Source organism: Clupea harengus, chromosome 1 (genome assembly GCF_900700415.2).
Source record: "Clupea harengus chromosome 1, Ch_v2.0.2, whole genome shotgun sequence".
Classification (NCBI taxonomy): Eukaryota; Metazoa; Chordata; class Actinopteri; order Clupeiformes; family Clupeidae; genus Clupea; species Clupea harengus.
In genome coordinates, this window is record NC_045152.1 from 5,302,073 (window position 1) to 5,328,209 (window position 26,137).

Genomic DNA, 26,137 nt, shown 5'->3' on the forward strand with positions numbered 1-26,137 from the left:
GCCCCCTACAGTATAGGGAGAAGCAATGCACTAAAAGAAAAGGTTTATTGTCGTGCCGTACAGTACTAGACTATTTCTGCCGCCGTTTGAAATGTTCAATCTCCCATACATTTGTGCATTGGGAACTCAGTAATGTATTAAAACATTGTTTGTTACAAACAAGCGTAAGTAAAATTATGGGTAGGCTACTATCATTGCAATTTGTCTGTACTTTACGCAATAGGATTAAAAAGTTAAAAGTTAAGTTTCATTTTGGTAACTGTTCATGTTTTTTTGTCGTCTCCTTTAAGTTCAGGTGTAAACTTTCCCCTTTATGATCTATGCAAAACAGGTCTTCCAGACAGGTGTGGTTCTACCCGGAAAAGAGGAAGCAACCGGCATAAGGTAAGCAACTATTATGCTATTTACGTTATATGAACTAAGGAAAATTGGTAAATCCTCTTTAAATTCGTAAATATACTTTATTATGTCGTTTGTTACACATCCAACAATTCACTCGGTAAGCTGTTTGATTGTGTTGACAGACACCAATGTAGGCTATGTGGCGTCATGTTGAATTATCTGTATGGCCAACTGACAGTGATAAATAACTTCATTTATAAATAAAGTTGATTTTTCATCTCTCAACTGTATGGCATGGATTACTTATTCGTCAAGCTTATTAGACATTTCAATGATGCTCACGCAGTAGGCTAGTATCATGGCTAGAGTCAAATAGCCAAAATGACTAACATTATGAGCAACAGGTAGGCTGTTGTTCACACAACCTACATTCACCTATTTTTTCTTAACCAGTTAACCTTAATAGACTTCTCAATGATTATTTGATTATTTGTTTTCCGGGACAGAGAAAATATCACTATGTCTCCAAGAGACCTCAAGGACGAGTTTGAGGAACAATTCAAGGATGTTGTCACAAGACTGCAATCAAAGGATCTGTTTCAGTCCGACTGGGACATTGCCTCATTTGCAGTGTTCTTTATTTTTATTGGTAAGGGCCACGACTATAAGCTTCACAATCACCTTTGGAGAAGTGTTAATATAATTTTTGTGTCTAGTAGGAAATGCGAACTTCATTGGTAATTTATGTTGTATTTCTATTTCACTTCTCTCCAGGTATGATTCTATTACTCGTTATTCTGGTTCTCATTCGCTGCTGCTGTTGCTGCTGCTGTGACGATACGGTATTTAAGTCACATTCTCTTTCACATTTGTTAAAAGATAACAGAAATTAAACATGTTTAAAAACAGTTTCTTCTGCTTTCAACTATCTCAGCCCAGCAGACGTAAGGTGGGGATTGACAATATGGCGTTGGATCCATGAGGACCATTAAACTGAGGAGATCTTATAACATTGCTGTCGTCACCAAACGGCATACTTTTATAAATGTTATAGTCTAATCACCATTTTATCTTAAGAGAATGTGCGGACAAATGGTTTGTTAATCTCCAAGATGTCTCCACTTTTTACACGGCTGTCTGAAGTTCATGCTGTTGCTAAGTCACCTGTTCAGATCAACAAGTGTGTAAACAAAGCCAACATTTGTTGGCCCCTTGAAAAAAATGCACTTCCTTGTAAATTGCGTTCTTCATGCCAAATTCACAAAATGTGTACATGTAAATATAATTCTTTTCATAAATACTTACTTTAATACATTAAAGGGTATGAGTTAATGGCAAATGTTATTTTTCGTTTGGCTTTTTGTTTCTTTCTGTAAATAAATAATCATAATAGTTAAATGATAACCAATTTGATATATTTACTCGTTTGAGTCACTTATTTAACTTAAAGCAGGATTTATGAGTAAACCAGGTTAGTCAGATTTCGAAGGTCAATTTGAATACCCCTCCAGGCTCAATATATCTTAATGAACCTGATTTCTCTACTGTACCTGAAGAAAAGAAAAAAAACAGCTCAAGAACATGATATTGCCACCAGAAGTCTTGATGACATAAATAATGTTACCGGTTGCTTTTAAACCCTAACACCTCAACCTCTCATCAGATCATAACATATTCTAAAATGTGTTCGATTTTGTCACAAACTCCAGACAGGACTTGGATTTTGGATTTGATTACAAGTGCCTTCCCCCTGGCCACTCTTTCAGAGCCAGTGAGATCTGCAGAATGGGCCTGTGAGTGAGATCTGCAGAATGAGCCAGTGAGACCTGCAGAATGAGCCTGTGAGATCTGCAGAATGAGCCTGTGAGACCTGCAGAATGGGCCTGAGCTCTGCAGGTCTCCATTTTGTAGCTGCCCTCTTGGTTACTCTCCCGACAACTGCCCTTCTTGCCCAACTGTTCCCTTTGATAGGAGAACTTGTTGTAATCATCGAGTTTGGGTGGGCCCATAGCTTTTTCCATTTTTAGCCAGTGGATTTTTCAGTGTGCTTAAAAAAAGGGTTCAAAGCTTAGCTGATACATTTTTATTTCATATTTATTTATGTGATTAAATACATGTATGTATTTAGTGTTATTATTAAGCCGAATTGTTAGTACAGATTTCAGTACACACCTGAAGACAACAGAACACAAACAAAGGAAATGTTTTCATTTTGAGTTGAGAATGAGGAAAAAAGGGAGGGAATGAATACACTGTGATCTGGTCAATCCTGTTTATGAGCTCGTTCCTCTCCTCTCCTTCCAATAATAAAAACAACACAACTGAATAAGCCATCATACGACAATTATATAGTATTTTTATTTATTTATAGCACAGTATATTTTATGGTCCATGTATATCCATTTAAAAATAGTGTAAGACTTCATTTGTTCCACGTTGAAATGAAATTGAACATCAAGACAACCATTCAGGCAAAAAGTGCAAAATAATTCAATACTGGATGATAAATAAATAAATAAAGCAGAGAAAGTTTTGTTTTCAGAAAAAAGTTAAGTACACATGAATAAAAGTATCAAGTGGAAAAAAAAACTAAAGTTTTAAGTGCAGCTCTCACCATAGTTTAGCCACCTGAAGCCATTTTGATTAATGCAACTCATACCTCCTTCTAACCTCATGGAATGATTTGAGTGAATCCTTATCCCTTCGATGTTAGTGTAAAAACATAGAAAACACTGTCTTTGGAATGACATCACTGAAAAAACAATGGCAAGAAACGAAACAATTAAGTGCAAAACATCAAACTACTTCCTGAAGTGTGAGGGAGTTTGAACCCTTCCACTTTCAAACCCTTTCTTAGCGGTGTTACAGATAGCCTGGAATGCTAAACCTAATGGAATGAGACGATTGGCTTCTTGTTTTAGTATTCATGAACATAAGACTCTTGGGAGTGAGACGATTGGCTTGTTATTTCAGTATTCATGAACATAAGACTCTTGTTCAAAACAGGAAACTCACATGACTCAGCAGAGGATTCCCAGCTGAAATTGGACAAATAATAAAATCTCGTTATTTCACGTTACTTAAGAAACCAACGAGTGTCACCATGAGGAAATTGTAACTTCACAGCTTCTGTGACGCATCGTGTGCACCTAATGCATCATCATGACTAGCAATGATATCTCCTTCAGTAAGGGTCCCACTGGAACAACATGTGGTCCAAAATAAACAATGAAAAGTAGATCAGCACAAAGACAGAAATAGAAAGAATTACTAAAGACACACAACACAAAACGCCTAAATGATTACACTGGACCACTAAAGGAACCTCAGGTTACCCATATATGCCTCTTTATACATGTATAGATATATACTATCCTAATTGCACCGTAGACAATGAGCTTTGCATGCTCCTTCATCAAAATAGCTTATTGATCCTATTTAAATACCACATGGACAAACAACCACAGAACTGCTTTTACTCCTCTAGTTCCGCTCGTAAACATCATGGGAGATTTACAATGCACATTTACGAGGATTTGTAGTGATTTCATTTCTTTGGAGGCTTGTGGTTCGAAGAGGCCTCGGCTTAGAATGGCTTGTAGTTCCAGAAGCTGGAGAACACAGATATCTGCACGTACCAAGAGAAAACAAGCCAAGACCAAGAACAAGGTTAATCATTGACTATGGATACTTCTATGGCCAGTGTTAGCAAACTTTCACGTCTACAAGGTTAGTTATTCATCTTGGGTGAGTATCTCTCTCTCTCTCTCACAAGCAACATGTTCATAAACTTGCTCATAAAACCACAAAATTCTAGCATAAAATATGCAAAATATCTTTGAGCACATACACCTTTGCATCCATTACTAATGAACAAAGGTCTGACGTTTTCCTGTCTAAAGTCACAGTAAGGATTTGTAAATCACCTTAACCTTAAGGATTCATAACTGGTGTGCTAATCAAATTATTTGCGCTTTATTAATATTAAGGCACGCATAAACCCAGCGGAGATGGATTCCCATCACCTTTAGAGCCTGTGAGGATTTGCCAAGAGCAGACTGCATTACAAGGTGAAACATTACTGTTCTTTACACCACACCAAGCAGCCCCACCTCAAGAGAAAAGAAATGTGGATTCCTAACACTTTCTAGAATAAAGCCCTTTTCTGCACTGAAGACAAGTTAAATGTTCATTCAGGGAAAAGATACTTGGACTCGTGCAAGCAAACAAACAAACTCTCTCTCTCTCTTTTACACACACACACACACACACACACACACACACACACACACACACACACACACAGAGACACACACGCACTCACCTTATCCTTCAGCTGCTGACAAAGCTGCAGCGAGATGGTGAAGAAGACCAGCGTGTCATTGAGCCATGGCACCACGCATTCCACCTTGTGAACGTGACTGACCTCAAACTTACTGTTGTTGATCTCACTGCCAAACCCAAGGGGGAGGGGGGGGGGGGGGTTAATCAGCAAACCATTCAACCAGAAAGGCAACCACTTGTTTAAAAAAAAAAAAAAAAAAAAAAAAAAAAAAAAAGTTACAAGCACCTTGAAGTCTTTGTTGGAAAATAATACAATTATATAAGCCACAATGAAATGATGCATTTGAGTTGTTGTAAATATCTATACACATACATAGATATACAAATGGATACTTACAACATGGCGCCTGGGTTGTGCAAGACAGAACTCCCAGCTGGCTTAAAGTTCTGTAATGAAAAATGTATGGGGTATGGGGGTCACGGCACATAATACATAATAATACATCACATTTAGATAGCGCTTTTCACAGTTCTCAAAAATGCACATGCCACATTCCTGCCATTCATGCACACACACACACACACACACACACACACACACACACACACACACACACACACACACACACACACACACACACACACACACACACACACACACACACACACACACACACACACACACACACACACACACACACACACCTTTCACCCTTCAAGCATCATTCATCCAGGTGGGAAAAGCTGCACTACCTTAGTGGTGTTTGGCTGCAGCACGTGGAGCTGGTACACGATCAAGCACAGCTTACTGAGGTTGATGTAGAAGTTCACCATCACGTCTCCAGGCATGGGAGGGGTGAACATTTTCTGACAGGATGTTGCGAGGAAAAGAAAAACAGGAAGAGAACATGAACGGTGGCGCCCTCATCTTACATCAGTTAGACCTCAGTGCTTGTTGTTGGGCCTTGAGGCTTACCATCAGGCCGCTGGAGGCCAGCTCGGGGAGGGTCATGGTCGCCGGGGTGGTGAGACGGTTGCGGGCCCTGGTGAGTTGCAACATCACCGCATCCATGAGCTGCAGTGAAACAAAACAAAGCAAATCCCATACCCATCTGTTAAGAGTTGCATTCATGAAGGCTCCAGTCGTTCCGTGAAACTATCACCAGTCCATAAACAGGATGGCAGACAAGTTTCCAAAACTCTGGCACAATGGCATTCTCTGATCTTTTCCAATGAATTGGCATAAGCATGGACATAGAACCCCGTGGCCAATTATCAAGGTCATAATCAGGCCTCGCTGCCAAGTTCTCTGTATTTGGGGCACTGCAGTCGTCATGATGGATGATGTCTTTCAGGGGTTAGCGAGAGCCAGGATGTGATCAATGTGACATGAAACTTCACATTAGTCAAGGCCTTGTTTTGCTGACACAGGCTTGGAAAGATGATAAAAAAGAACAAACTACAAAATGACAAAACAAAACAAACTGGCAGTCTCATTTTAAGACAGAATGTCTTTTGACACGACTTATGCTTTCCCCTATGCATTGACTTCAGCAGTGCTGACAGACCTTGTTCACTTCTGCCCCAGTTTTGAAGTGGTAACTCTCGTCTCGGCTGTTGAGCAGCTGAAGGGCCTGGTTCACGTGGTTCCTGGCGTCCTGGATCTGGACAGAGATGGAGAGTGAAACTGTTCAGTCACAGACACAATTACAGGAGGAAGAAAAACCCACAAATCAACGAATTCCAATTCAACTTGTGTACAGTGACATTTAGGTCAAGGGCTTGAATTAATCACCACAGTAACTGATAAAGTCACACGTCACCGCAGTCTCTGAATAGATGTAAATGCAAAGAGAAATGCCAGAGAAACGTCATACCTGCTGCAGTTTCCACTGTTTGTCATCCCGGAATGCAAAGTGCATGACTTGACTGCTTTTGGCAACTTTTATATTAATGTCCTGCAAACAAAACAAAACAAAAACTTCTTTGTTAAGGCAAACACATACGACCACATCTCTCCTACAAATCTCTATCCCACAAAACAAACCAACATGGAGAGAAGCACTTACTGCCTGTGTTAATGCCTCGCCCTGTAAAGTCAGCACACCTTTCACTTGGTCCATTCTGAAAAACATCGCCAAAATAACCCAATTATCAGTATTTTAGCATGGGCAGTGTGTACATTTTACACTGAACCATTCTGGTGACGTTAGCGATGAACGAGCTGTGATTTATTCAGATGCTCACAATACCTCACCAATATCTATTAGGCTATTTGTTAACGATGTTAACGATGAACGAGCTGTGATTTATTCAGATGCTCACAATACCTCACCAATATCTATTAGGCTATTTGTTAACGATGTTAACGATGAACGAGCTGTGATTTATTCAGATGCTCACAATACCTCACCAATATCTATTAGGCTATTTGTTAACGATGAACGAGCTGTTGATTTCTATTGTAGAAGTCAAATGAGTTATACTGAATTTCTAATATGCATGAATTAAAGGTTTGGTATGTGAATGAAATGTGTGTCCATTTTTTTTAAATATGCAACTATGATTATCCACATGACACTTACGTTGAGCTGCCGAGAATGAAATTCTCTTGTTTGAGTTGACTCTCCAATCCTGGTGTTGGCATTGAGAAACGCCTGGATGCTTCCTGTTGACACAACACACACTTTAGCCTACATAGTATTCCCAGTCCTCTGCAGACAGAAGTGAACATGTGAGCTTTTGCTCAGAACCTCTCTTACATTACAAGCATTAAGCAACATGTCGGAACTGATGTACAACATCATGACCTATGAGTTCTCAGACAACGCAACCCAGCAATAGACCTTTAAAATGTCTTGCAGTTGTTTCAACACAGCATGGACTTCCTCTTTCAGCAGCCAGTTGAATTCATCTTCCTGAAGAGAAAAAAAAGAAGATTGCAAAATCCCTTCAACATCCCTCCTGTCATGTGCTTTGGAGATATTCAACAGTACAAGATCCAATGCCAAAGATAAAATGGATCCAGAATAGTGGCCCTTTAGTAAGAGCTTATAAGGTTAGGTCTTAGATGAGAGAAACCACTATGTTAAAGGGGAACCTTTAGTATGATGACTTCAAGAACAACCAGATAACGCTGCCTACAACTTGTCCAACTAGATTATCTGCGTGTGTGTTTGATTTGCAATATGACAACCACTGATCTGCCTCATGCAAAACAAATTGTGGTGATTTAGCCTGACAGCAAAGACTTCTGCAGGGTACCGTTCGTAGTGGTAGGGTATTACGTTGGATGGATTAGATGTAGCATAGTCATCCACAATGTAACATCACTATACGTCAATCTACTATTGAGAAGTGGTTGTAGTCATCAAACAATACCGCAACACATAGATTCAAATATAAATAATGCAATCGTAAAGCCACTTATTCGTCAACTGGCCTTGAGTTAGCTATCAGGTGTTATCCTTCGCTGTCATAAACAGTGGCTACCTAAATCACAACAACAGAAGGTAGAAGCTAGTTAGCATAGCTGGCTAGACAGCTATCCTGACAACTCGGGTAACGTTAGATATTTAGCTAGCAGGCTAACTGATTCCTTACCAACACAGTCCTCTCTGCTTGACTCGCAGCTGTCATCTTGAAAGCTAAAATGTAACGAGTATTGGTTTCCCTAGCATTACCGAGTGAAACACTTCTGTGTTGTACTGAGAGTCATCTAACGGTTTACATTAATTGCAGATCCTCTGTCACACATTTACAATTATCATTCCCTCCGCCCCTTCGATTACTCACTTCCGCTATGAGACCCCACCCCTCCGTTTCTGCCCACGTCTCAAAAATATTTGAGTTCATTTGCAGAAACATCTCTATTTTCATAAATCACGTTTCTTTTATTGTGTATTCCAGGTGATGACAAAATTCCTGAATACAACCCAAATGCAGTTTCATTGACACTACCTGGAATGATAAAAAAAAATGATTTATGACAAGTTGTTCAAATGAACACACTGTTTACTACAAATTTCTACTTATTGTTTTTCTTTTAGTTCCCTTATAACTGACCTTAACATATTTTTATAATATATGGGACTCAACCACGACTAATCAAGATACAGTTTATCACTCTGTTTCTTTAATCAGAAGAGGATTCATTGAACTGCACAAAAAAAAAAGAGAACATTTCCACATTTACATCAAATCATAAATATCAGATTAGAACAGCGTTATCTGTTACACAAAATGGTGAAGTTTTGATTTGTCTTTTTTTTTTTTTTTTTCACATGTCAATAGCAAGTCTGTAAGCACGTCTTAATTAACCATTTACAGGATTTTGACCTCTAACACAAGAAAACAAACTACAATATAAGATAGCAATTGATTAATAAACTCAGTAGAGTCCAAATGAAAGTCTGAATTCCCTCACATGTTAAATAATTAATCAGAGGCGGGGCTATGTACATTGACTTATTTGCTGCTCACCTAAAAAAAAAAAAAACTTTTCACTCTCGACATCCTCAACCAAACACATCTTGCACCATTTTTGGCAAAACTGGGATCCTTTGATTATGGTCTTTTAACAGGCAGATTCATTTCCAAAATGATTGTGATCCGAGACATGAAAATTAAGCTTGCATTAAAATCAAACATTTAATATGCTAAAGGCATGGAGTCAGATAAAACATAAAGGATCACAGTACTTGCCCTGACAATATTATATCCAAGTTTCATGATAGTTTCATTTAAATGCCTCAACCCTTTCCATCGCTAGATATCTCCCCACCCCCAAAAAAACAAAAGAATTAAACGCCAATAAAGAAACAGTTAAGGCAAAAGTATGCATTCAGCTATGCATGTTCGACCCAGTCATTAAAAGGGAAACAAACCTCACCAGTGACTGAGGAATATAATTAATTCATCAGCATAAAATTTGTAAAAACAAAAACACTTGCATGCTTACATTAGACTATGGTGTTAACCAAATAAATTCTGTAGGAAACGGGTACATGCACCACTGTTGTACGCTCCCAATGTCCAAACACAGTTCCTTCGTCTCAAAGACCTTTACACTGGCTTCACTTCGCCGCAATGTCACTTACAGGTCAACTTAGTTAAGTTAAATATTTTTGTCTTGCTTCACAGACACACAAGCTATTGACAGAACAGGTAGGCTTTTGATTTGTTAGACTGATACTCACTTGGGTTTCTTGTTACTGCATCTTAAAGTACATTGTTTTGTTATAAGGCATTGGAATCTCTCTTCCTTCATCAGCCATGACCCCTTTTTGTTTCTTCAAAACAGTGATGCAAAACATTGAATGGTCAGAACACACCAAATAAAGGACTGGAATCCTCAGCAATAAAATAAATAAATATATCTATTATTCTTGGGGCTGATATTAAGGCAATACAGGGGCATTTTCTTGGTGCTTTTTTTTCCCAGCCACCACCACTTAATAATCCACAGAATTCTGAACATTCGTTGCAAATAATATACTTGGAATTAAATAGAGATGTTTAAAAATGTGATGCTACGAATGATAAATAAAATAAAAAAAAACTGTTTCAGATAGTTGCAGTGTGTTGTGTTACAGCCCCGAAAATAAAAAAAAAAAAAAAAAAAAAAACCTTAACAACAACTCTTTCTCCCCCCATCACATGAGGATAAAATGAAAAGAACCAGAAAAAGGTGTGAATGACCCCCACACTGAGCTTCCGGGGTAGCAATATCAAAGTCAGTGCAACGTTCACAGTAACCTGCTATAGAGCTCCCATAGCCACATGGGAAGAAATGAAATCACTGGTGCCTGGGAAATTCATAACCAAATGGAAAAGAATCTTTCTAAAAAAGCAAAATTGACCAGAATGTGAAGAGATACAGGAGATAAAAAATAAAATGAAATAAAATGTGGTCCAAAGTTGCGAGCTCGTCTTCAGGTCTAGTGGATGTAGGCCCTGTAGACGGCAGACATGTCATTGTCTGACTGGTCCAACGCCTTTGCTCTTTTGTAGACCTGCCAAGAAACGGTCATGTGGTCAAAACCTCTTTTGAATAGGCATACATTAAACACATTAATTACACTCCACCATCACAGTGTATGTGCAATGCATATTTAAGGCATAGAATATAAAATAGGGTCAGGTGATGGCAAAGCATGGGATTTAAGGTCGTCCTACAGAAATACGAAACATAATGAAAACAGTTTCCACTGTTCCACTGTAACCCAAAAACATAACGACAACATACCAAATATCTATGGTTTTCCATCTGATATCACCTGATAGCCCTACATAATCTGTGCTTGTTACTTGAAAGAATGGCCCATAATGTTGAAAGTGGTTTGTATCAATTTTACAAATCATTTTCCTTCATCTAATAAGACTGAAATGCAGATGCAGATGACTGCTATAGAGCTATACTGGTAGAAAACGTCAGTCAATGATGGAACATCTTACCTCATTTGCAGTAGCTGCCATAGGTGTTGGGTGATTGACCGAGTCTCCCATTGAGATGGCTAGCCGGAGATCTTTCTGAATGTGTTTCAGGTAATAATCAGGCTTGAAGTTGCCTTGTAGGATATCTGAAAAGGACAAGAGATGTGTTGTTCTATGCAAAATGATACAAAATTTATCAGAAAAATGTTCTGCTCTATTTATCTTAAAACCCAGACACCAGTACTCCTCTAGCTTGGTACTATGATTGCCCAAATTTGGTTCAGGAATTCCTAGAGTGGCCTTATTTAATGATCTGATATCGTGTCAGTACAAATGAGGGAAAAACACTCTTTGCTCGTATAGGAGCCTGATCTCACAAACACATTTCATTCCACCGGGAACATACTTTGGCATTTCTGGTCCACAAAGGAGCTGGCCATCTGTCCCTGGCAGAGGATGTCCAGGAAGGTCTGTTGTGATTGGCCGGTGGCTTGGGCTAAGGTCAGCCCCTCAGCAATGGTGGCCATGAAGCTTCCCTGGACCATGTTGAGGATAAGCATCATCCTCGCAGCGTTGCCCACCTCTCCTACTTTCAACAGCGGAGAACCATATACGGAGAAGAGGGAGATGAAAGCAGACAGGAATTAGGTTACATTTCAAAGGAGGATTTTCTACAAAAACAGACAAACAAAAACACTAAATTACATTCAACAAAACAAACAAAAGAAACTGAGATTTAGTGTACGATCAGAGGCCTTCTGTCACCGTTTAGTCATGAATAAATGTCCAGAATTACAGGCCATGAGAAGGTGAGAGATTGTAAAAGCATCCTGTCCCATGAATCGAGCTAGCCATCAAAACTTCCAACCCGTTAACAACCAACATATCTAGCTGCTCTCGGCACATCAAAAGACAAGCTTGCTCACTCACAATACACATACACGTACAACATGTCATTATTTCAAAACATTTTACAGGTAACCTTTAAGTACAGAGAGGTCTCATGGGGGAGGATGATGCAACACTATACAAGCCCTTGACATTCTGGTAATTGATACGTTTGAATGTCATTCTAGACACAGCAGCATTTTTCTCCGTGAGGTCACACATAGAAGGGAATTAAAACACTGCATCAGTGAAATCTTTTATCACCCGAAGGGGAATTAGTTACAGTTAATTAATGTGGAGTTAAAAAATGGATTGAACCTAAAGGTTCTAAACTGTAAATCAAATCGGCAATGCTTTTCATGGTCAGTTTCCCTTTCCTCATCAGAATGTTCGTGCACGGTCAGGGTTGTGCACAAATATACGCTCCCTGCTAAACAAATATGTGCTTCGATAAGTCTCAGCCAAAAGCCAAATTTAGATGGTATTAGTTCTGGTGTCATATCGGTAAAAGAACATTTGTATTGCTACTGTGTGAGAACACATCCATCTGGATGACACAAAACTTCAAAGATCCTACGAGCCAGTCTCTCCTCAGACAAACATGGATGCTTGCATTGAGGGGACACTCATTTTTTTTGTCATACTGTAGCAGATTATGGGTCAGTCCATGCCAACTCACCAGAATTCATGGATTTTCTTGAGGAAAAACTTTTTTCTGAATGTTTTACAGTAATCAAAAAAACAAAACTAAATTTTTAATCTATTCTCTAACCTAAACGAAGAACCTTTCATTTTCAAAAATTTATACTTTCACTTTTTGTGCTACCAAATTTTAATTTTGTGTAGTACACTATACTATTACGTTTAGAAGTTTTTTGGTCCTGCATAACAATTTGATGCCCCAGATCAGAGCTAATTATAGCTTCGGAGATATTTTGACTATATTTTCCCAAAAAGGACCATTTTATTTTCCTTGTCCTAGCATTACAAAACAGGTTGACTTGAAACAGGTTTGGGTGGACTATTGCAAAATGGATTGCAACATACCCAGGGCAGTAAAGCAGTTTGATGTCATAATGAGATCATGGAGCTCTGCTCTTAAAAAAAAAAGAAGGGAGCAGTCAACGGTCACAAGACAGCCAACACTTATGGAAAAGTTGATCTTTCAAGTTTGGGTGAGTTGGGAACAGACTATCAAGTTGCTTAATGGTGAAATATATTTGTGCTCATTTGATTACTGTGAAACATTCAGCAACAGCTATTTACATGAATACATGATTGTTTTCTAAGGACATCCGTGACACGAACTGGGAGGTCCTATCTGAGTTGGTATGGAATGCCCCTTATGTCGTCAACAACAACAACAAAAACAACAAGGATCCCCAGAAGCTACCAGAACGAATGTTAATGGCCAACGGAATGTCGGAATTTACACACAGAGGATGGTGGATCCTACAGGGAGGGAAACACATAAATCACTAGTTGATCATACCAATCTTATGTGCTGGTAAATGGCCAAGTAGGAACTGCATTGTGAAATCAATTCCATTCTCAGAAAGCCTTTGAGCCTTCAGATTCACAGCACCAGTGTTTCTGCTGAGCATCCATCCTGAGGTCTCTGTAATCCCTGCCTTATGATCCGCTGAGCTCTGTACACATTCTGCTGACAGCCAGACTGATAACGACCAAGGCCTAATCAAATAAGGACATGGCATTCAGACCATGCCATAGTGCTATCCTACACAAGGTTAACACACTAAACTCTCTAATCTCACTATGAACAACACAACCTCTCAATGCATCAAATCTAGTCCTCAATCCAACGTGAGCCCCATTTTTCAAGGGTTTTTGATTTCAGCTTAGTGTAAATTAGTGTTAGTGTTTAGTGAACAGTTGACTAGCCTTAGTCTCAGTTTTCATTAACTATAATAACCCCGGTTTGGAGTGACCCTGCTGTACGGCCGTTACCTAAGAAGAACGAGGTCTTGCCCATGGCTTGGAAGCAGCTGCTGCAGTCTTCGTAGACGGAGCGGTCTCCAGCCGCAAGGATCACAAGCATGCCCTCGTTTGACACCTGCTGGCTTCCCGATACTGGGGCCTCCAGGAAACGCCCACCTCTGGATGTGATGACCTGGGCAAAGAAAGACAAAAATCGCACACAAAGAAAAACTCAAAACATGAGCGACAAATCTTCTGAACTTCTCTGTATCAAGAACCCCCTGCCCCACTTCATTCATTAATTCCCCATTCATTTCACAATGGAGGACGTCATGAAAATCAAGGTGCGTCATACGGACTAAGTAGCAAGAGATACACCTCAAATGTAACACACAACACTAGTCCACAGTTACCTGTGAGAGCTCTGTGACGGTCTCGTGGTCTATGGTGGACATCTCCACATAGCACTTCCCCGGCCTGATCCCCTGCAACACCCCACTGGGCCCCAGTACCAGCTGAGGAGAGAGAAACACGGATGATATATATTACATCAGTGACACAGGATAAGATGCATCAAGACATTGTATGAAACATAGGGCATACAAGTACATGAGAACGACGAGACCTTTGGGATGCACCGATACCACTCGTTTCAGACTGAGAGTACGAGTTGTGTACTTGCCGATACAGAGTACTGATAGGAGTCCTTAATAATTTGCCTATGCTAATGCTCTATCCATGTCTCATACCCAACTGTTTCCGGAAGGCATGTCTGATTGTCTGCCATTGCTGCCCTGTCATAAACTCCTGCTAGCAGCCGTTTCCGGTAAGAAAATCCGATAAGGCAGCAAAAAATGAAAACACCTCCTGACCTCAGCCTTGATTTTAACCTGAATGTTGCCATGAAGTCGTACCACTGCGTGGTATTGGAGAATTTCAATTCAGTACGAGTATATGAGTATGAGTATGAGTATTTGATGTTGCCTAAAAAGTGGTGCTATAAAAAAAAAATTTAAAAAAAAATCGGGACTTACGTCTCTGGCAGCCTTTGGGTCTGACACACAGGAGAACGTGATGTCGCACATGGACACAACCTCTGCTGGCGTCCGCCCTAACCGAGCCCCTTCCTGGATGAACAGGTCACACTGTAAGAACACCACACACACAAGGAGGAAACGTGTAAGTCAAACTCACTGGGGTCCATCAACCCACTGGAGAGAAAAATCAGCCAAAAAGGCAGACTGCCCAAAAAAAGCACCATATGACAGACACACACAGACAAACATCAAGAATGACCAAAATATGAATTAGCATTCCCTGCTTTTTGAGTACCAGATTAATGTTCAAAACAGGCCAGAACGTGGGTGGAAACTACACTTTGTGATGCCAGAGGACCGGTCAGAACATTCACCATATAAAATCACTTAAACACTGTTTAAATTGACTTGTAAAATCCACTGCACCATAAAAACCAAGGTGATAGAAACCAGCTGTTTCTGACTATCGTCCTTATGCATGAGAAGTTTACATGGCATACGCACACTTCACAAACATCACCACACAAGGGTCACAAGCACCACTGGGTTCTCCGTTCAATCACTTCACCTTCTCAGCTGTGCGGTTCCATACGGTGACAACATGGCCCATCTTTAAGAGGTTTGAAACTACACCACTGCCCATAAGTCCAAGCCCAAGGAAACCTATTCTGTTGAAGAGAAGAGGGGGCGTGATGTCAAAACATATCAAATGCAAGGATTTGCAAGTCTCCTATTGAAACAACAGTCTACACTAAAGGGGAAAAAAAAAAAAAAAAAAACAGGCTGAACAGACTATCATATGACGGAGACCCACGGGCACAGAGCAAACTACAACTGCTGCCGTTTGTCCCACAGCCCCTCCTGTCTCTGGGCCCGTTTTAGTTACCTTTTATCTGTGGGTGTGATGCTGCCGTTGAGAGCGGTGCTGTCTGCTGCCTGAATAGATGTGGACCCTGTATCCTGCAAGACAAGGAACAGCGGCTCAGCAGGGGCAGAGAGACTGCAGAATGAGGTTAGAACTGGAACATACCCATGAGCAAACTAGACCACCATTTGGCACCGCATTCTACATTCTAGAACAGAATGGATCGTTGTACCACAGAGTTCTGCCTGGTATTTGGCCGGTGGCTGGAGCTCTAGGCAGGCTTACCTCCTCGATGATTTTAAGACGCTTGCTGATGGTCTCCATTGAAGAAGCAGGCTGCAGGGAGACAGAAAAAAATAAAATAAAATAAAAAAACATTTGTTATGGATTTTGCTTTGAAACAGGGACTTAAAACGGCCACACATAAAACACGCGCGCACACACACTTCCAAACACCAGGGAAAGTGCTACCCAGGGCCTCCATGTTTTGACAGCTTCAGTATAGTCAAACAAACTCCGAATGCATTGTGTGTGTGTGTGTGTGTGATGTCTGGTGTCAACATCACTATTTCTAAACCTTATCTGAGGCGTTGAGGGACGGTTTCGTGAGACCAGAGAGAGACACCAGAATGTTTTCTTTTCAAGGCTGATGCACGCACACACACCGGACTTAGCTAATCAGAGCGAGACTGCATAGAAAAATACCATGCTGGTGTGTCCCATGAGCAGGACTGAGAGACATTTGCCTAGACGGTTATCTGGCCACACCGGTCCTCAGTCACTTGGGCTGAATGGACTGATCTGATAAAGAAGCCCGAGGGACCGAGAGCGAGCCCGAGGAAGACTGGCGGTTTGGAACTGTAAACCAGTTATCAGTCTAACCATATGCTTTGTGCTACAGTTAGAACAAAACGGAGGCCAAGACCACGGGGAGAGCACAGAAAAAAAAAAAAAAAGACAAAATGGTGGACCTTATGCTGTGTAGGAGTAACACTGAGTAACGCGGTTCTTCACGCAGATAGGCACGCCTCGTTGGCTGGCTTTACTCTAGAGTGGCAAACCGAAGCTGACAACCGACAGAGGAGGGGGTATAGACAGCAGAGCTGCAGAGGCCAGAGGAAAGTGACACACAGGAGCATATGTGACCATGTTGGGAATGTTCCTTTGACAGCATCACAGCAATCCATCTGAATGCTCTACAGTATCATTCCAAACAGGAGGACAGGAATGGGTGGTTTGGGTGCCAAGGGAAGGGAAGTCCTGCTTGTGAATTAAAAAAAAAAAACACATAACACCACTCCAATCCACAACATGCATGTGTAGGCAAGGACACATTTTGAAGTCCCAACAACAGTAAGCAAGTGTACACGCATAACAGAACCTTTTCGGTTGTTTCTAGACGCAAAGTTTGAATTCCTTTGCGTATGCTTAAACAGGGGACTTGTTTGGAGTGCCACAACACACAGGTTGGGTGGACTAGTCAAATAAGCATCACCATGAGGAAACTGCAAGGAAGGGTACAGGTTAGGAAAGGAGGAAGGAGAGAGCATTCCGTGCAAACGTCAAAGAGAAACCTCAAACAGGTCGGAAGGTGAGGAAAGCTCTTAACAAACATAAGTAAACAAATAAGTAAAAAGTAAAAAAGAAGCATTCTGCAGCCCAGCAAAGCCATTCCCCCTTACCTTCTCAGACTGGCTGAGCAGAAAATGGTGGAAATGTGGGTCGTCCTTTACTGGCTACAATGGAAAAGAGTTAAATTGGAAACTATTCTCCAGAGAAACTCGCTGACCTAATAGAGGATTGCATGTGTGCGAGTCTGTGAGGGCTGTGAGGAGGCAGAGAGGGGGCACAAGCGAAGGAGAAGAGGGGTGCTCTACAGAATTTCTTAGGAGAGGGAGAGGAAATTAAAAAGACTAAATTTCTGAAGTTGAAGGTTCAAATGAATAAAAAAAAAAAATGGCCATAGAGATGGAACAAGGAGTACATTAGAGATAATGAAGGAAAGAATCTTCCCTGAAGGGGAAAGGTTATCTACCACCTATGCATAATTACAGAAGAGTGCACTCATCATACAAGCTGTGTGTGTGTTCATTACAGCATTAAGCCAGTAATGCTTACACAAGGAGGGGGGGGGGGGGGGGAGACCACAACAGCAGCACACAGTGCATAGATCTGCCCCTCTGTGTGATAAGACAGTGATAGGTGCAGGCAAAGCAAGCGGTGGTGAGTATGTCACCTACACTGCTCTCCCACTTGAATCCTGAGACTGTTCCCGCGACCAGACGCTGGACGGAGGACGGCTCTGGATCAGAGTCGGTTAACTCCTTGGGGGAAAGAGACGAGACATACCTGAGTTTACCTGGTGCCTCTGCGGATTGATTTTAATGCATCTCCATTCAAATAAAAAAAATACACACTAGAGAAAAATCGAGTCTACTTCAACTGTTTCAAATGGACACTGGCAAACAGTGTGAGGTCATAATGTAAATGTAAAGTAAATACATTTTTTTTTGGAAATGCCACACACACACCAGCAAAAACAGGGAGTGTGTCACAGTTATGGGTAAAAGGAATCCTAGCCAATCAGACTGAGATTGAGAGACACACGGGAATGCACAATAAACCACAGCAGGTGCTGAACAAATGGCCTCTGAAGCACAGCTCAGACCAACCTGCCATTGCTATTTAAATACATGCACACATCCCCACCTGCCCCACCCCCCACCAATACTCGTGCAACAATCACCCACCCTGTTGTCTGTTTGACACCCTTAACGACACCCATGGTTTCCAAATACTCACTTTGTCAGACGAGCCCCCCTTGAAAGGATCTTCGTCGTCCTCCTCGATGATTTTCATGGGCTTGGCCGGAGCTTTTCGGCCTTTCGAGTCTGTGGACTTTTTGTCATCTGAGTTACAGTGTGAACCCTGCACAACCAGCGAGAATGAGTCCCCATGCTTCTGTGGAGGGCAGCATGCTAGAGGAGGAAGCACGCTTACAAGTGTACCCCCCACCCCCCCCCCCCCCAGACCAGTGCTGAGCTGACTACAGAAGCATGTAGAGTGGCCAGTGATGGTCATTTTCAGGCCAAACTCCATCTTTACAACTGCCCTCATTACAGCCTTTTTATATCTCATTCTCAGTAAGACTAGGCTTAAGTGAAAACAGTGCTGGAGCTTAAGACTGTATTGTGAAAGTGCCAGAGAGGACTAGTTACCTGCTCTTTCCCTTTGCCCTTCTTTAGAAACTCCTCTACGGCATCTACCGCCTGTTGGAAGCGCTTGCCCTTGTTTATCTTGATCATCTCCTCTTTGTGGGGGTGGTAGGGCTTCAGCTGTTCAACCTTTATCCAGGCACTATGCAGTGAGGGCGACAGAGAGGGCATTATAAGATGGGCGGAATTAAAACACAGTACAGACATTCATGAAACAAAGGTTGTACTTGATAAATCCACTTACTGGTCTTCAGTTCCAAAAAACTTCACAAAGAAGCATTTTTTGCCCCTTGGCTTTTTCAAGTCCTTTGGTGGACTTACAATCTGCATAATTACAGAAAGGTTAGTCATGTAAAAGGCTGGAAGAGTTCTGAAAACTTTTAGAAGACGTTAAGCAAAAGTCTGTTTACGACCACATTCAAAACACGGGGGCCTGGGCAGTAAGGCCACCAGATGAACCCCGGGCAAACAATGGGCAAATGGCTCGATAGCTGAAACTTGCCTTTCCTGGCCAAGGCGGATAGCGTCCCAGCTTCCCCCTGCAAGAAATCAAAAGGAGAGGAGTGTGATGCGACACTGCTGTGACTATGCAACCAACAAAATTCGGAGCATATTCTCAAAATGACTTGCTGTCAATACACGATCGTGATAATGCCAACCTTCACTGTACTAACCCTAGTCTGCAATAGCTTGTACTTTTTCAAGCTACGTGGTGAATAGTTTCTCTACATGTAGCTGCCTAGCTAGGCTAGCTTCCGTTTCCATCTGCATTCTGAGATCAGGTTAACATAGGAAATCGCTAACAGTTGCGTATATTTGTGTGAAGTTGTTCTTTCCGTTTGCTAACGTTATGTGCTTGCTTGTACGAGGAAGAGAGATGAACAAGCCACTTTACCCACACAGGGTGCGGCAGGTTCGAGGCCATTACCAAATCCTAAAATAAGTTATAGTAAACAACGACAGCCAGCTAGCTGGCTGGTTCACAGCTATCAACATAGCAAGGAAACCAGTTAGCTACCAATTCGGCTAACGTTATGCCTATCTGGAAGCGTTGACTGCATTTGTTTGGGTTGACTCGTGAAGTAATATGTTAGCCTTTCTATACTCCTAATGTGACTATTTCGATCCAGAATGTACAATGATCTTATCCAAAGATAGTCTACTACACACACTTTGAAATACAACTGGTATTTCTCATTCTATCACTTTGAAAAGACACATCTTACCACACCAAATCCCCGATTCTCAGATGCACCGTCGCCATCTTAAAATGTAATGAAAACGTCGCACTGAATCCAGGGTAAGAACACACCCACTTAAAGATCACATGAGTTGTGACCCCAAGCGGACAGAAAGAACGACGCAGCACTCGAGGCCTACGTAGTCATGGTAGTGTACTACGCTACTTGCGCTGCTGCGTTGCCTAGGGTTCTTACAGAGTGGCTAATGTGGTTTCAATGTGGAGAACATGCTTTAGTGGATGTTACAATGTCAGACCTAAAATGCGCTATCAAAAAACTGATCTTCTCCCTGTGGTCTTGCCACTGTAATATATAGCATATTCTAAATTGCATGTCTACAGTAAATACTGGCAGACATTTTCCTAAGCCTGCCCTGTCACATTATCCAGTCACTGCATGAGAATCCACAGGCATAGGCCAGAATGGATTTAACTGGCAGAGAAATTATTTTATATTATGAGCAAAGATTAGCCTACAAGACCAAGGGCATGGGTTCAACACCACACCAGTAGGCTACATCAGTTGTATTTGAGCATTTTGATTTGAGTTATTTGAGCATCTGCTGAATTTAAGTACAGGGGTAGATAAACTGTGATAGTGCATTATAAGTAATGCTGAAAACTCATTCAAGGTACAAATATTATGAATGTATTTATAATTGTTATTACAAATACTACATGTATTTGACTACATATATAATATTACACATGACTCCAGACTAGAAATTACTATACTAATTCTCAGCATCATCACATCCTGTGATTCCATTGTTTTTTGTTTTTGTTTGTTTCACCCACAGCAATCTCTCTTCCTAATTATGCACATCAGTCTACGTTCAGTCCTCATAGTGGTTTGAAGACAATTAGGAGGGAGCTTATATCTAAATGATGTTGTCTACAAGGTTCCTGTAAGTGGTAACACCAAACTCAAATGCTGAAATGCAAAACATTTAAAATATCCTGAGAAATCTAAAGTTGCTTAACATGACACCAGACCATTTTCAGATAGTTTTTTTTTTAATTTAGAACAGCATCAAAAGTACAGTGTAAAAGAGAGATACTTAAAAGATATTGTAAGATATAACACCAATACGGTATCCTGCACCAAGTTTCAAAAGTATACCTTGTTTGCATACATTCAGAACAGCTTTCTCCAACGTACATGAGCATTTCAGCAATAGAAATGTGCATAGAACAATAGAAAAGTCTATCATACAACCCTCATAAAACATAGCACAACCAAGCTGTGCGAAAGCTGAATATTAATTTATAAATAAACACAGTTTTGTGTTGTGAGAAAGAAATCGGGTGATAACCGATAACCACATTTTTAAGTGTTAAACTGGAAACAAGAAACTGCAGAGAAATTATATTCATACTCAAGAAAATATTTGGATATGTTTAAAGACAGGTGAATATTTCTTTGTGTTTCCTTTATATTTTGCCTGACACCATCACACCAAACTCCTGGATGCTTATCTCTTTGTTTAGGTACTGTTGTAACTGACGACTTGAAATGTGCCCCGCCTTGAGAGCATCTTCAATTGAGAACTTCTTGCCAGACTTCCTGTCATGCAGCACTGAAGACTCTCCGCTTGGACCCTTGACACTGATTTCCTCCCAGTCACACTCCTGGCTCTGGAGGTTGACAAACATTTTCCAGTCAATCAGTCCCAGTTTGTAAGCCTCCTCTGGCCTCATCTCTTTGCCCGTGTCTGGATCGATGACAACAATGGAGCGCCTCAAATGACTCTCCCTCTGCTCTCTCTTCACTCTCACTGAGGACAAGCTCTTCTGGAGTTTCTCAACTTCCTCATCTTTCTCTTTTGTTATGCGTCTGAGGTCTGAGAGCTCTTTCTGAAGTGACGTGACACGTAGCTCAAGGTTTTTACCGTTCTCCATTGGCACAGACTCCGTGATGTGTTTGGTCTCCTTTGAGGTGATCTGAATCTCTGCCTGAAGCTTCCTGATCTCATTTTGGAGGCGTTGGTTCTCCTGCTGCAGTCTGCTGCTTTCGTCTCGGACGTGATCAAGGTCTTTGGTTGACTTTGTGTTTGTGAACTCCATTTCTGACAACCTGGAGTTGATGTTCAAGATCTCCTGATCAAGCTCACGTCTGCGTTTATTCTCTTCCTCAAGACTTGTTTTAAGTCTCTCGATTTCCAGTTCTGCCTCGGGATCTTTCTCCACCTGGACCTTTTCAGAACGCACCACCCTTTCTTTTACTTCAATCTTCTCAAGTGTCGTCTGTTGTTCCAACAAGTGGTTGAGCTCTTTCTCCAGCAACACTCGTTTGTGTCTCTCTTCTTCAACCTGGAGCCTGAGAATGGAGTGTTCCTTTTCTTGCTGGGGATCTTGCTGAAGTACCACCTTCTGTTTCACGGTCACCTTTTCACGGTTCTCTTTGTCCCTGACCTCTAGTTCGTTGAGACGAATTCTCAAGCGCTGGATCTCCAGCTCGGCATCTCGTCGAGCTCTTCGTTCACGTTCAATCTCTTCAAGCTGAAGGTCCAGGTCTGCCTTCTGCCGTAGTAGTCTTGCGTGCTCATCTTTCAGACCCTCTCTCTGTTTCTGCTCATTGCTGATGTTCTTGGCAAAGGTGTCACACTCTGACTTCAAGAGCTGGTCCTCCTCCATCTTAACGACTTCCTGTTGGACAAATTTTTCTCTCACTTGAGAAAGATCAGTCTTCTTTAGACGGATCTTTTCTTCATTGTCTGCTCTCTCTCGTTCCAGGTCCAGACGTTTCTTCTGTTCCTCTGAGAGTTTTCTCTTCAGGCTCTCAATCTCTTCCTTGGTTTTAGGATCTTCGCGGTACTGAAGGACCTCTTTGACCACTTCTTTGGTCTGCACCTGGGGTTTGGCATCTTTCCATCTCTGAATCTCATTCTTCAGTCTGAGGATTTCCACATCAGACCTTTCTGTCTCGTGGGTTTTATCCACTATTTCATTGCGCAGTTTTTCCAGCTCTCTCTCAGTTTCAGGATCAGTCTTGTATTTGATGACTTCCTTGATGAGTTCTTTGACCTCAACCTGAGGCCCCCTATTCCTTAGCATGTTGAGCTCATCCTGCGTAGTTTTCAACTGGAGCTCGGAATCTTTGCACCTTCTTTGGTGTTCCACCAGGTCCAGACGGAGGTTGGAAACCTCGTTCTCTGCCTTGGGATCAGGCCGGACAATTTCCCTCATCTTCTCTTGGATGATAACCTTTGACTTCTCCGCCTCAAGGCTTGAGATGTTCCTCTGAAGGTCAGTTTTCTCCCTCACAGATGACCTGCGTTTAGCCTTCTCATCTTCATACTGACGTCTGAGATTCTCCACTTCCCTCTCCAAGGCCATGTCTTTTTCAACTTTCAGGACTTCTTTGATGGAGATCTTCTCTTCAGCCATGGACTTCTCCTTCTCAAGCCTCTTCAGCTTCTCCTGTAAGAACTTGAGCTCATCCTCCAGTTGTGTTCTTCCATCAAATTCCTTCTGCTTCCTGTCTCGAAGTCCTCTGTATTCACTCTCAAGCTTAGGGTCATTCTGCACCTTCACCACTTCCTCCTCTGTGATGATTTCTTGCTCCTTGTTCTTCTCCTCTGTGAGGATGTTGACTTGCCTCTTGATCTGAATGATGTCATTGTCTTTGATATTCTTCTGCCTCCTCAGCTCCTCAAGTTCCTCCTTCAGCTTCCTCACCTCCTCTTCTTGCCCGCGGTCCCTCTCGATGCGGAGCACCTCCTTGACAGTGTACTGCTGCGCGCCCTCCTTTACCTCTGTCTCCATGCCACGTAGTTTCAGACGAATGGTGTCCAGCTCGCTCTCCAGGACGCGGGTGGTCCTTCGCTCGTCTGACAGCTTCTGCTGGACCTTGTGGATCTCTTCGTCCAGCTGTGGGTCTGGCAACTTCTTAATGAGTTCCTTCTTCACAACTGTGTCCTGTGGCTTCTGGCCCTCAAGAACATAGATGTCACTCTGGATGGTCTGAATCTCTTTCTCAAGGTGCTCGCGTCGCTGAGCTTCCTCATCCAGCTGCTTCTTGATTCTCCAGGGTTGTTCTCCTGGTGCTGCAGCATTCACAGACTGGACATTTTGCTGCATGATTGGAACCTCTGGTTGCTGTAATAATAATAATAATAATAATACATAACATTTATATAGCGCTTATCAAAGTTCTCATAGACGCTTAATGGTAATAAATGTAAATACAACGTCCCGGCTTAATCAAATATAGAGAAAAAGGGTCCGTGAAATGGTAAAATGTTACCTGATTCAGGAGACTCTGTGCAAACTCAAGATTCTGCAACTTCTGCTTGTTGATGGCATTCACTTCAGTGAATTTGGATTCAATTGCAGCTTCCTGTGAACCGGAAATGAAAAGGGAAAAGCATAAAATTGCATTTTGTTCAAATGTCTCAGAAGCAGGTCATTTCACGAAAACGGAAATAGCATTACATGGTGTAAAGAGGGCAATGGCTCAGGGATTATGGCTAATTACCTCTCCTTTCACTCTTTGTGCAGGAGACTCCAATCTGCTTTTCTTATAGGTCTGAGGAACCAGACCATCCTCAAGATCAAGAATGGATTTGAACTTCTCTGTTTCATTTTCATAGTCCTACAAACAGGGAGAGAGAAAGAGAGAGAGAGAGAGAGAGAGAGAGAAGAACAAACACAAGATCACACATTAGAAACACATTCTAAGTCATGCATTTAAATAGATGTACAACTAGAGAAATGCATTTTCATATGTAATGATAGAGCTGTTTAATTGTTAGGGATGTCCTACCTTCACTGATTGCTGATAAAGCTGTGCATTTTTGGAGACATTGTTCAGGTCAGACTCCTTCCTCGCTATGTCTGAAAGCAGGTTCTGTGAAAAGAAACATTTTTAATATTCCTAATCTTTGTAAATTTCCCTGGCTGATAATACTATGATGGTTAAATTACTGGTATATAGTTTGACTACTCACTCTTTGGTTTTTCAATTTGCCTTCTATTTGTGACAAATCATCTGTGTCACGAGGCTCATAGTTTGGCACCCTTGACAGCCAGCTATTGAGGTTATCATAATCATTGCGATAGTTGTTATGTGCCATTTTGGCCCTCTGCAGGCTCTGTGACCTGAAAGCAAATAGACACGAGGTTATGAAAACCAGATATCATAATTACCATGTCAATGTCAAACCTAAATCTCTGATACTCGTTTTTTACATTAAAATGTACTTATCATGAAACAGAAACAGAATGCAGAATTCAAACAGAACATGGTTAATCTGAAAATACCATAAACGTGACAGTGTTCTTATGCTTGGTCTCAAAATGTCATTACACTGATGCCATAAAACAGCACCTGTAGAGTGTAGCATTTCTCTCTCGATAGATGCACTTGTAACTATGTCTCATGCAATCAAATTTGTACACCAAATTTACCTGGAGTCAATCTGTCTGCCTAGGTTGTCAAAGCGCTTGCTGAGCTTCTGGGCCTCCAGCTCCTGCCTCTCGATGTCGGGGCAGTGCTCCTGCACCTTGGCGGCCATGTTGTCACAGCTGCTTTTGGCAGCCCTGAGGTTTTGCTCGGTCTCCGTGACAACCCCTCTCTTTCCTTTCAGTTCGGCTGCCATGTCCTGTGGAGATTTGATATACGAGACACTATTGTGATAAACCTGGTAACATTTCACAGACCAAAGAAACAATATGAGGGGTGTTCATTTAATGGTTTCGCTTAACGGTTTCATTGGTTTTTAATATTGTGACTCTTTTATCCTTTATCCTTCTAAACTTCATACTTCTCATATCTGTCTTACATTTATGGCTATTATAACTAAACTCTCCGATCTGCTTTCCAGAGGTTTGTAATACAACAAAAGCTGTTTTGGGATTTTGCCAGAAAGAACATGATCTCTTGGAATCT

The 26,137-nt window shown here is 41.5% G+C and overlaps 4 protein-coding genes across 12 annotated transcripts in view; 1 reads left to right on the forward strand and 3 right to left on the reverse strand.

The window, feature by feature from the left end:
* The first annotated feature begins 8 nt into the window (after positions 1-8).
* On the forward strand, positions 9-1,681 carry smim22 (small integral membrane protein 22). The gene is made up of 5 exons (XM_012827218.3): positions 9-164; positions 332-384; positions 849-991; positions 1,117-1,184; positions 1,277-1,681. The coding sequence occupies exons 3-5, from the start codon at positions 862-864 to the stop codon at positions 1,322-1,324; spliced, it is 246 nt and encodes an 81-aa protein (XP_012682672.1). The 5' UTR covers positions 9-164; positions 332-384; positions 849-861; the 3' UTR covers positions 1,325-1,681.
* A 997-nt stretch (positions 1,682-2,678) lies between these two features.
* On the reverse strand, positions 2,679-8,426 carry rogdi (rogdi atypical leucine zipper). Its single transcript, XM_012827217.3, has 11 exons — positions 8,230-8,426; positions 7,473-7,544; positions 7,212-7,294; positions 6,696-6,750; positions 6,504-6,584; positions 6,195-6,290; positions 5,603-5,701; positions 5,380-5,493; positions 5,024-5,073; positions 4,667-4,793; positions 2,679-3,970 (listed from the first exon to the last, which is right to left on the reverse strand). The coding sequence occupies exons 1-11, from the start codon at positions 8,263-8,265 to the stop codon at positions 3,929-3,931; spliced, it is 855 nt and encodes a 284-aa protein (XP_012682671.1). The 5' UTR covers positions 8,266-8,426; the 3' UTR covers positions 2,679-3,928.
* Positions 8,427-8,740: 314 nt separating this feature from the next.
* glyr1 (glyoxylate reductase 1 homolog (Arabidopsis)) lies at positions 8,741-20,337 on the reverse strand. 9 transcript variants are annotated; one of them, XM_031565405.1, is made up of 16 exons: positions 20,231-20,337; positions 19,507-19,543; positions 19,249-19,328; positions 19,008-19,146; positions 18,592-18,717; positions 18,030-18,113; positions 17,472-17,525; positions 16,075-16,125; positions 15,811-15,884; positions 15,493-15,592; positions 14,922-15,014; positions 14,301-14,402; positions 13,918-14,080; positions 11,468-11,647; positions 11,083-11,207; positions 8,741-10,640 (listed from the first exon to the last, which is right to left on the reverse strand). In XM_031565405.1, exons 1-16 carry the CDS (start codon positions 20,266-20,268, stop codon positions 10,566-10,568), a joined length of 1,521 nt encoding a protein of 506 aa, XP_031421265.1. In that variant the 5' UTR covers positions 20,269-20,337; the 3' UTR covers positions 8,741-10,565. The 9 variants fall into 9 exon arrangements, with proteins under 9 accessions (XP_031421265.1, XP_031421259.1, XP_031421248.1 ...); XM_031565399.1 differs by having other exon boundaries at positions 11,468-11,650; XM_031565388.1 differs by having other exon boundaries at positions 11,468-11,650; positions 14,922-15,032; positions 20,231-20,336.
* Positions 20,338-21,242: 905 nt separating this feature from the next.
* Positions 21,243-26,137, reverse strand: part of ppl (periplakin) — a 16,313-nt gene continuing 11,418 nt past the window's right edge. The window contains exons 17-22 of the mRNA XM_031565375.2: positions 25,657-25,850; positions 25,197-25,347; positions 25,013-25,096; positions 24,725-24,841; positions 24,494-24,586; positions 21,243-24,345 (exon numbers count right to left, since the gene is read on the reverse strand). Coding sequence (XP_031421235.1) covers positions 21,679-24,345; positions 24,494-24,586; positions 24,725-24,841; positions 25,013-25,096; positions 25,197-25,347; positions 25,657-25,850 — 3,306 coding nt within the window. The 3' untranslated portion in view covers positions 21,243-21,678. The remainder of the gene's footprint in view (positions 24,346-24,493; positions 24,587-24,724; positions 24,842-25,012; positions 25,097-25,196; positions 25,348-25,656; positions 25,851-26,137) is intronic.

What these genes read in the sequence shown, in the direction of transcription:
- glyr1 (XM_031565388.1), bottom strand. Translation starts at nt 20,268, where the DNA reads ATGGCGACGGTGCATCTGAGAATCGGGGATTTGGTGTG. An exon ending in TTTTTTGGAACTGAAGACCA is followed by an intron (nt 19,147 to 19,248) that starts GTAAGTGGATTT and finishes CTCACTGCATAG; the next exon opens with TGCCTGGATAAAGGTTGAAC. An exon ending in ACCCAAAGGCTGCCAGAGAC is followed by an intron (nt 14,403 to 14,921) that starts GTAAGTCCCGAT and finishes CTCTCTCCTCAG; the next exon opens with CTGGTACTGGGGCCCAGTGG.
- smim22 (XM_012827218.3), top strand. Translation starts at nt 862, where the DNA reads ATGTCTCCAAGAGACCTCAAGGACGAGTTTGAGGAACAATTCAAGGAT. An exon ending in AGTGTTCTTTATTTTTATTG is followed by an intron (nt 992 to 1,116) that starts GTAAGGGCCACG and finishes ACTTCTCTCCAG; the next exon opens with GTATGATTCTATTACTCGTT. An exon ending in GCTGCTGCTGTGACGATACG is followed by an intron (nt 1,185 to 1,276) that starts GTATTTAAGTCA and finishes CAACTATCTCAG; the next exon opens with CCCAGCAGACGTAAGGTGGG.
- rogdi (XM_012827217.3), bottom strand. Translation starts at nt 8,265, where the DNA reads ATGACAGCTGCGAGTCAAGCAGAGAGGACTGTGTTG. An exon ending in CTGGGGCAGAAGTGAACAAG is followed by an intron (nt 5,702 to 6,194) that starts GTCTGTCAGCAC and finishes GTTTCACTGCAG; the next exon opens with CTCATGGATGCGGTGATGTT. An exon ending in TGGCCTCCAGCGGCCTGATG is followed by an intron (nt 5,494 to 5,602) that starts GTAAGCCTCAAG and finishes ACATCCTGTCAG; the next exon opens with AAAATGTTCACCCCTCCCAT.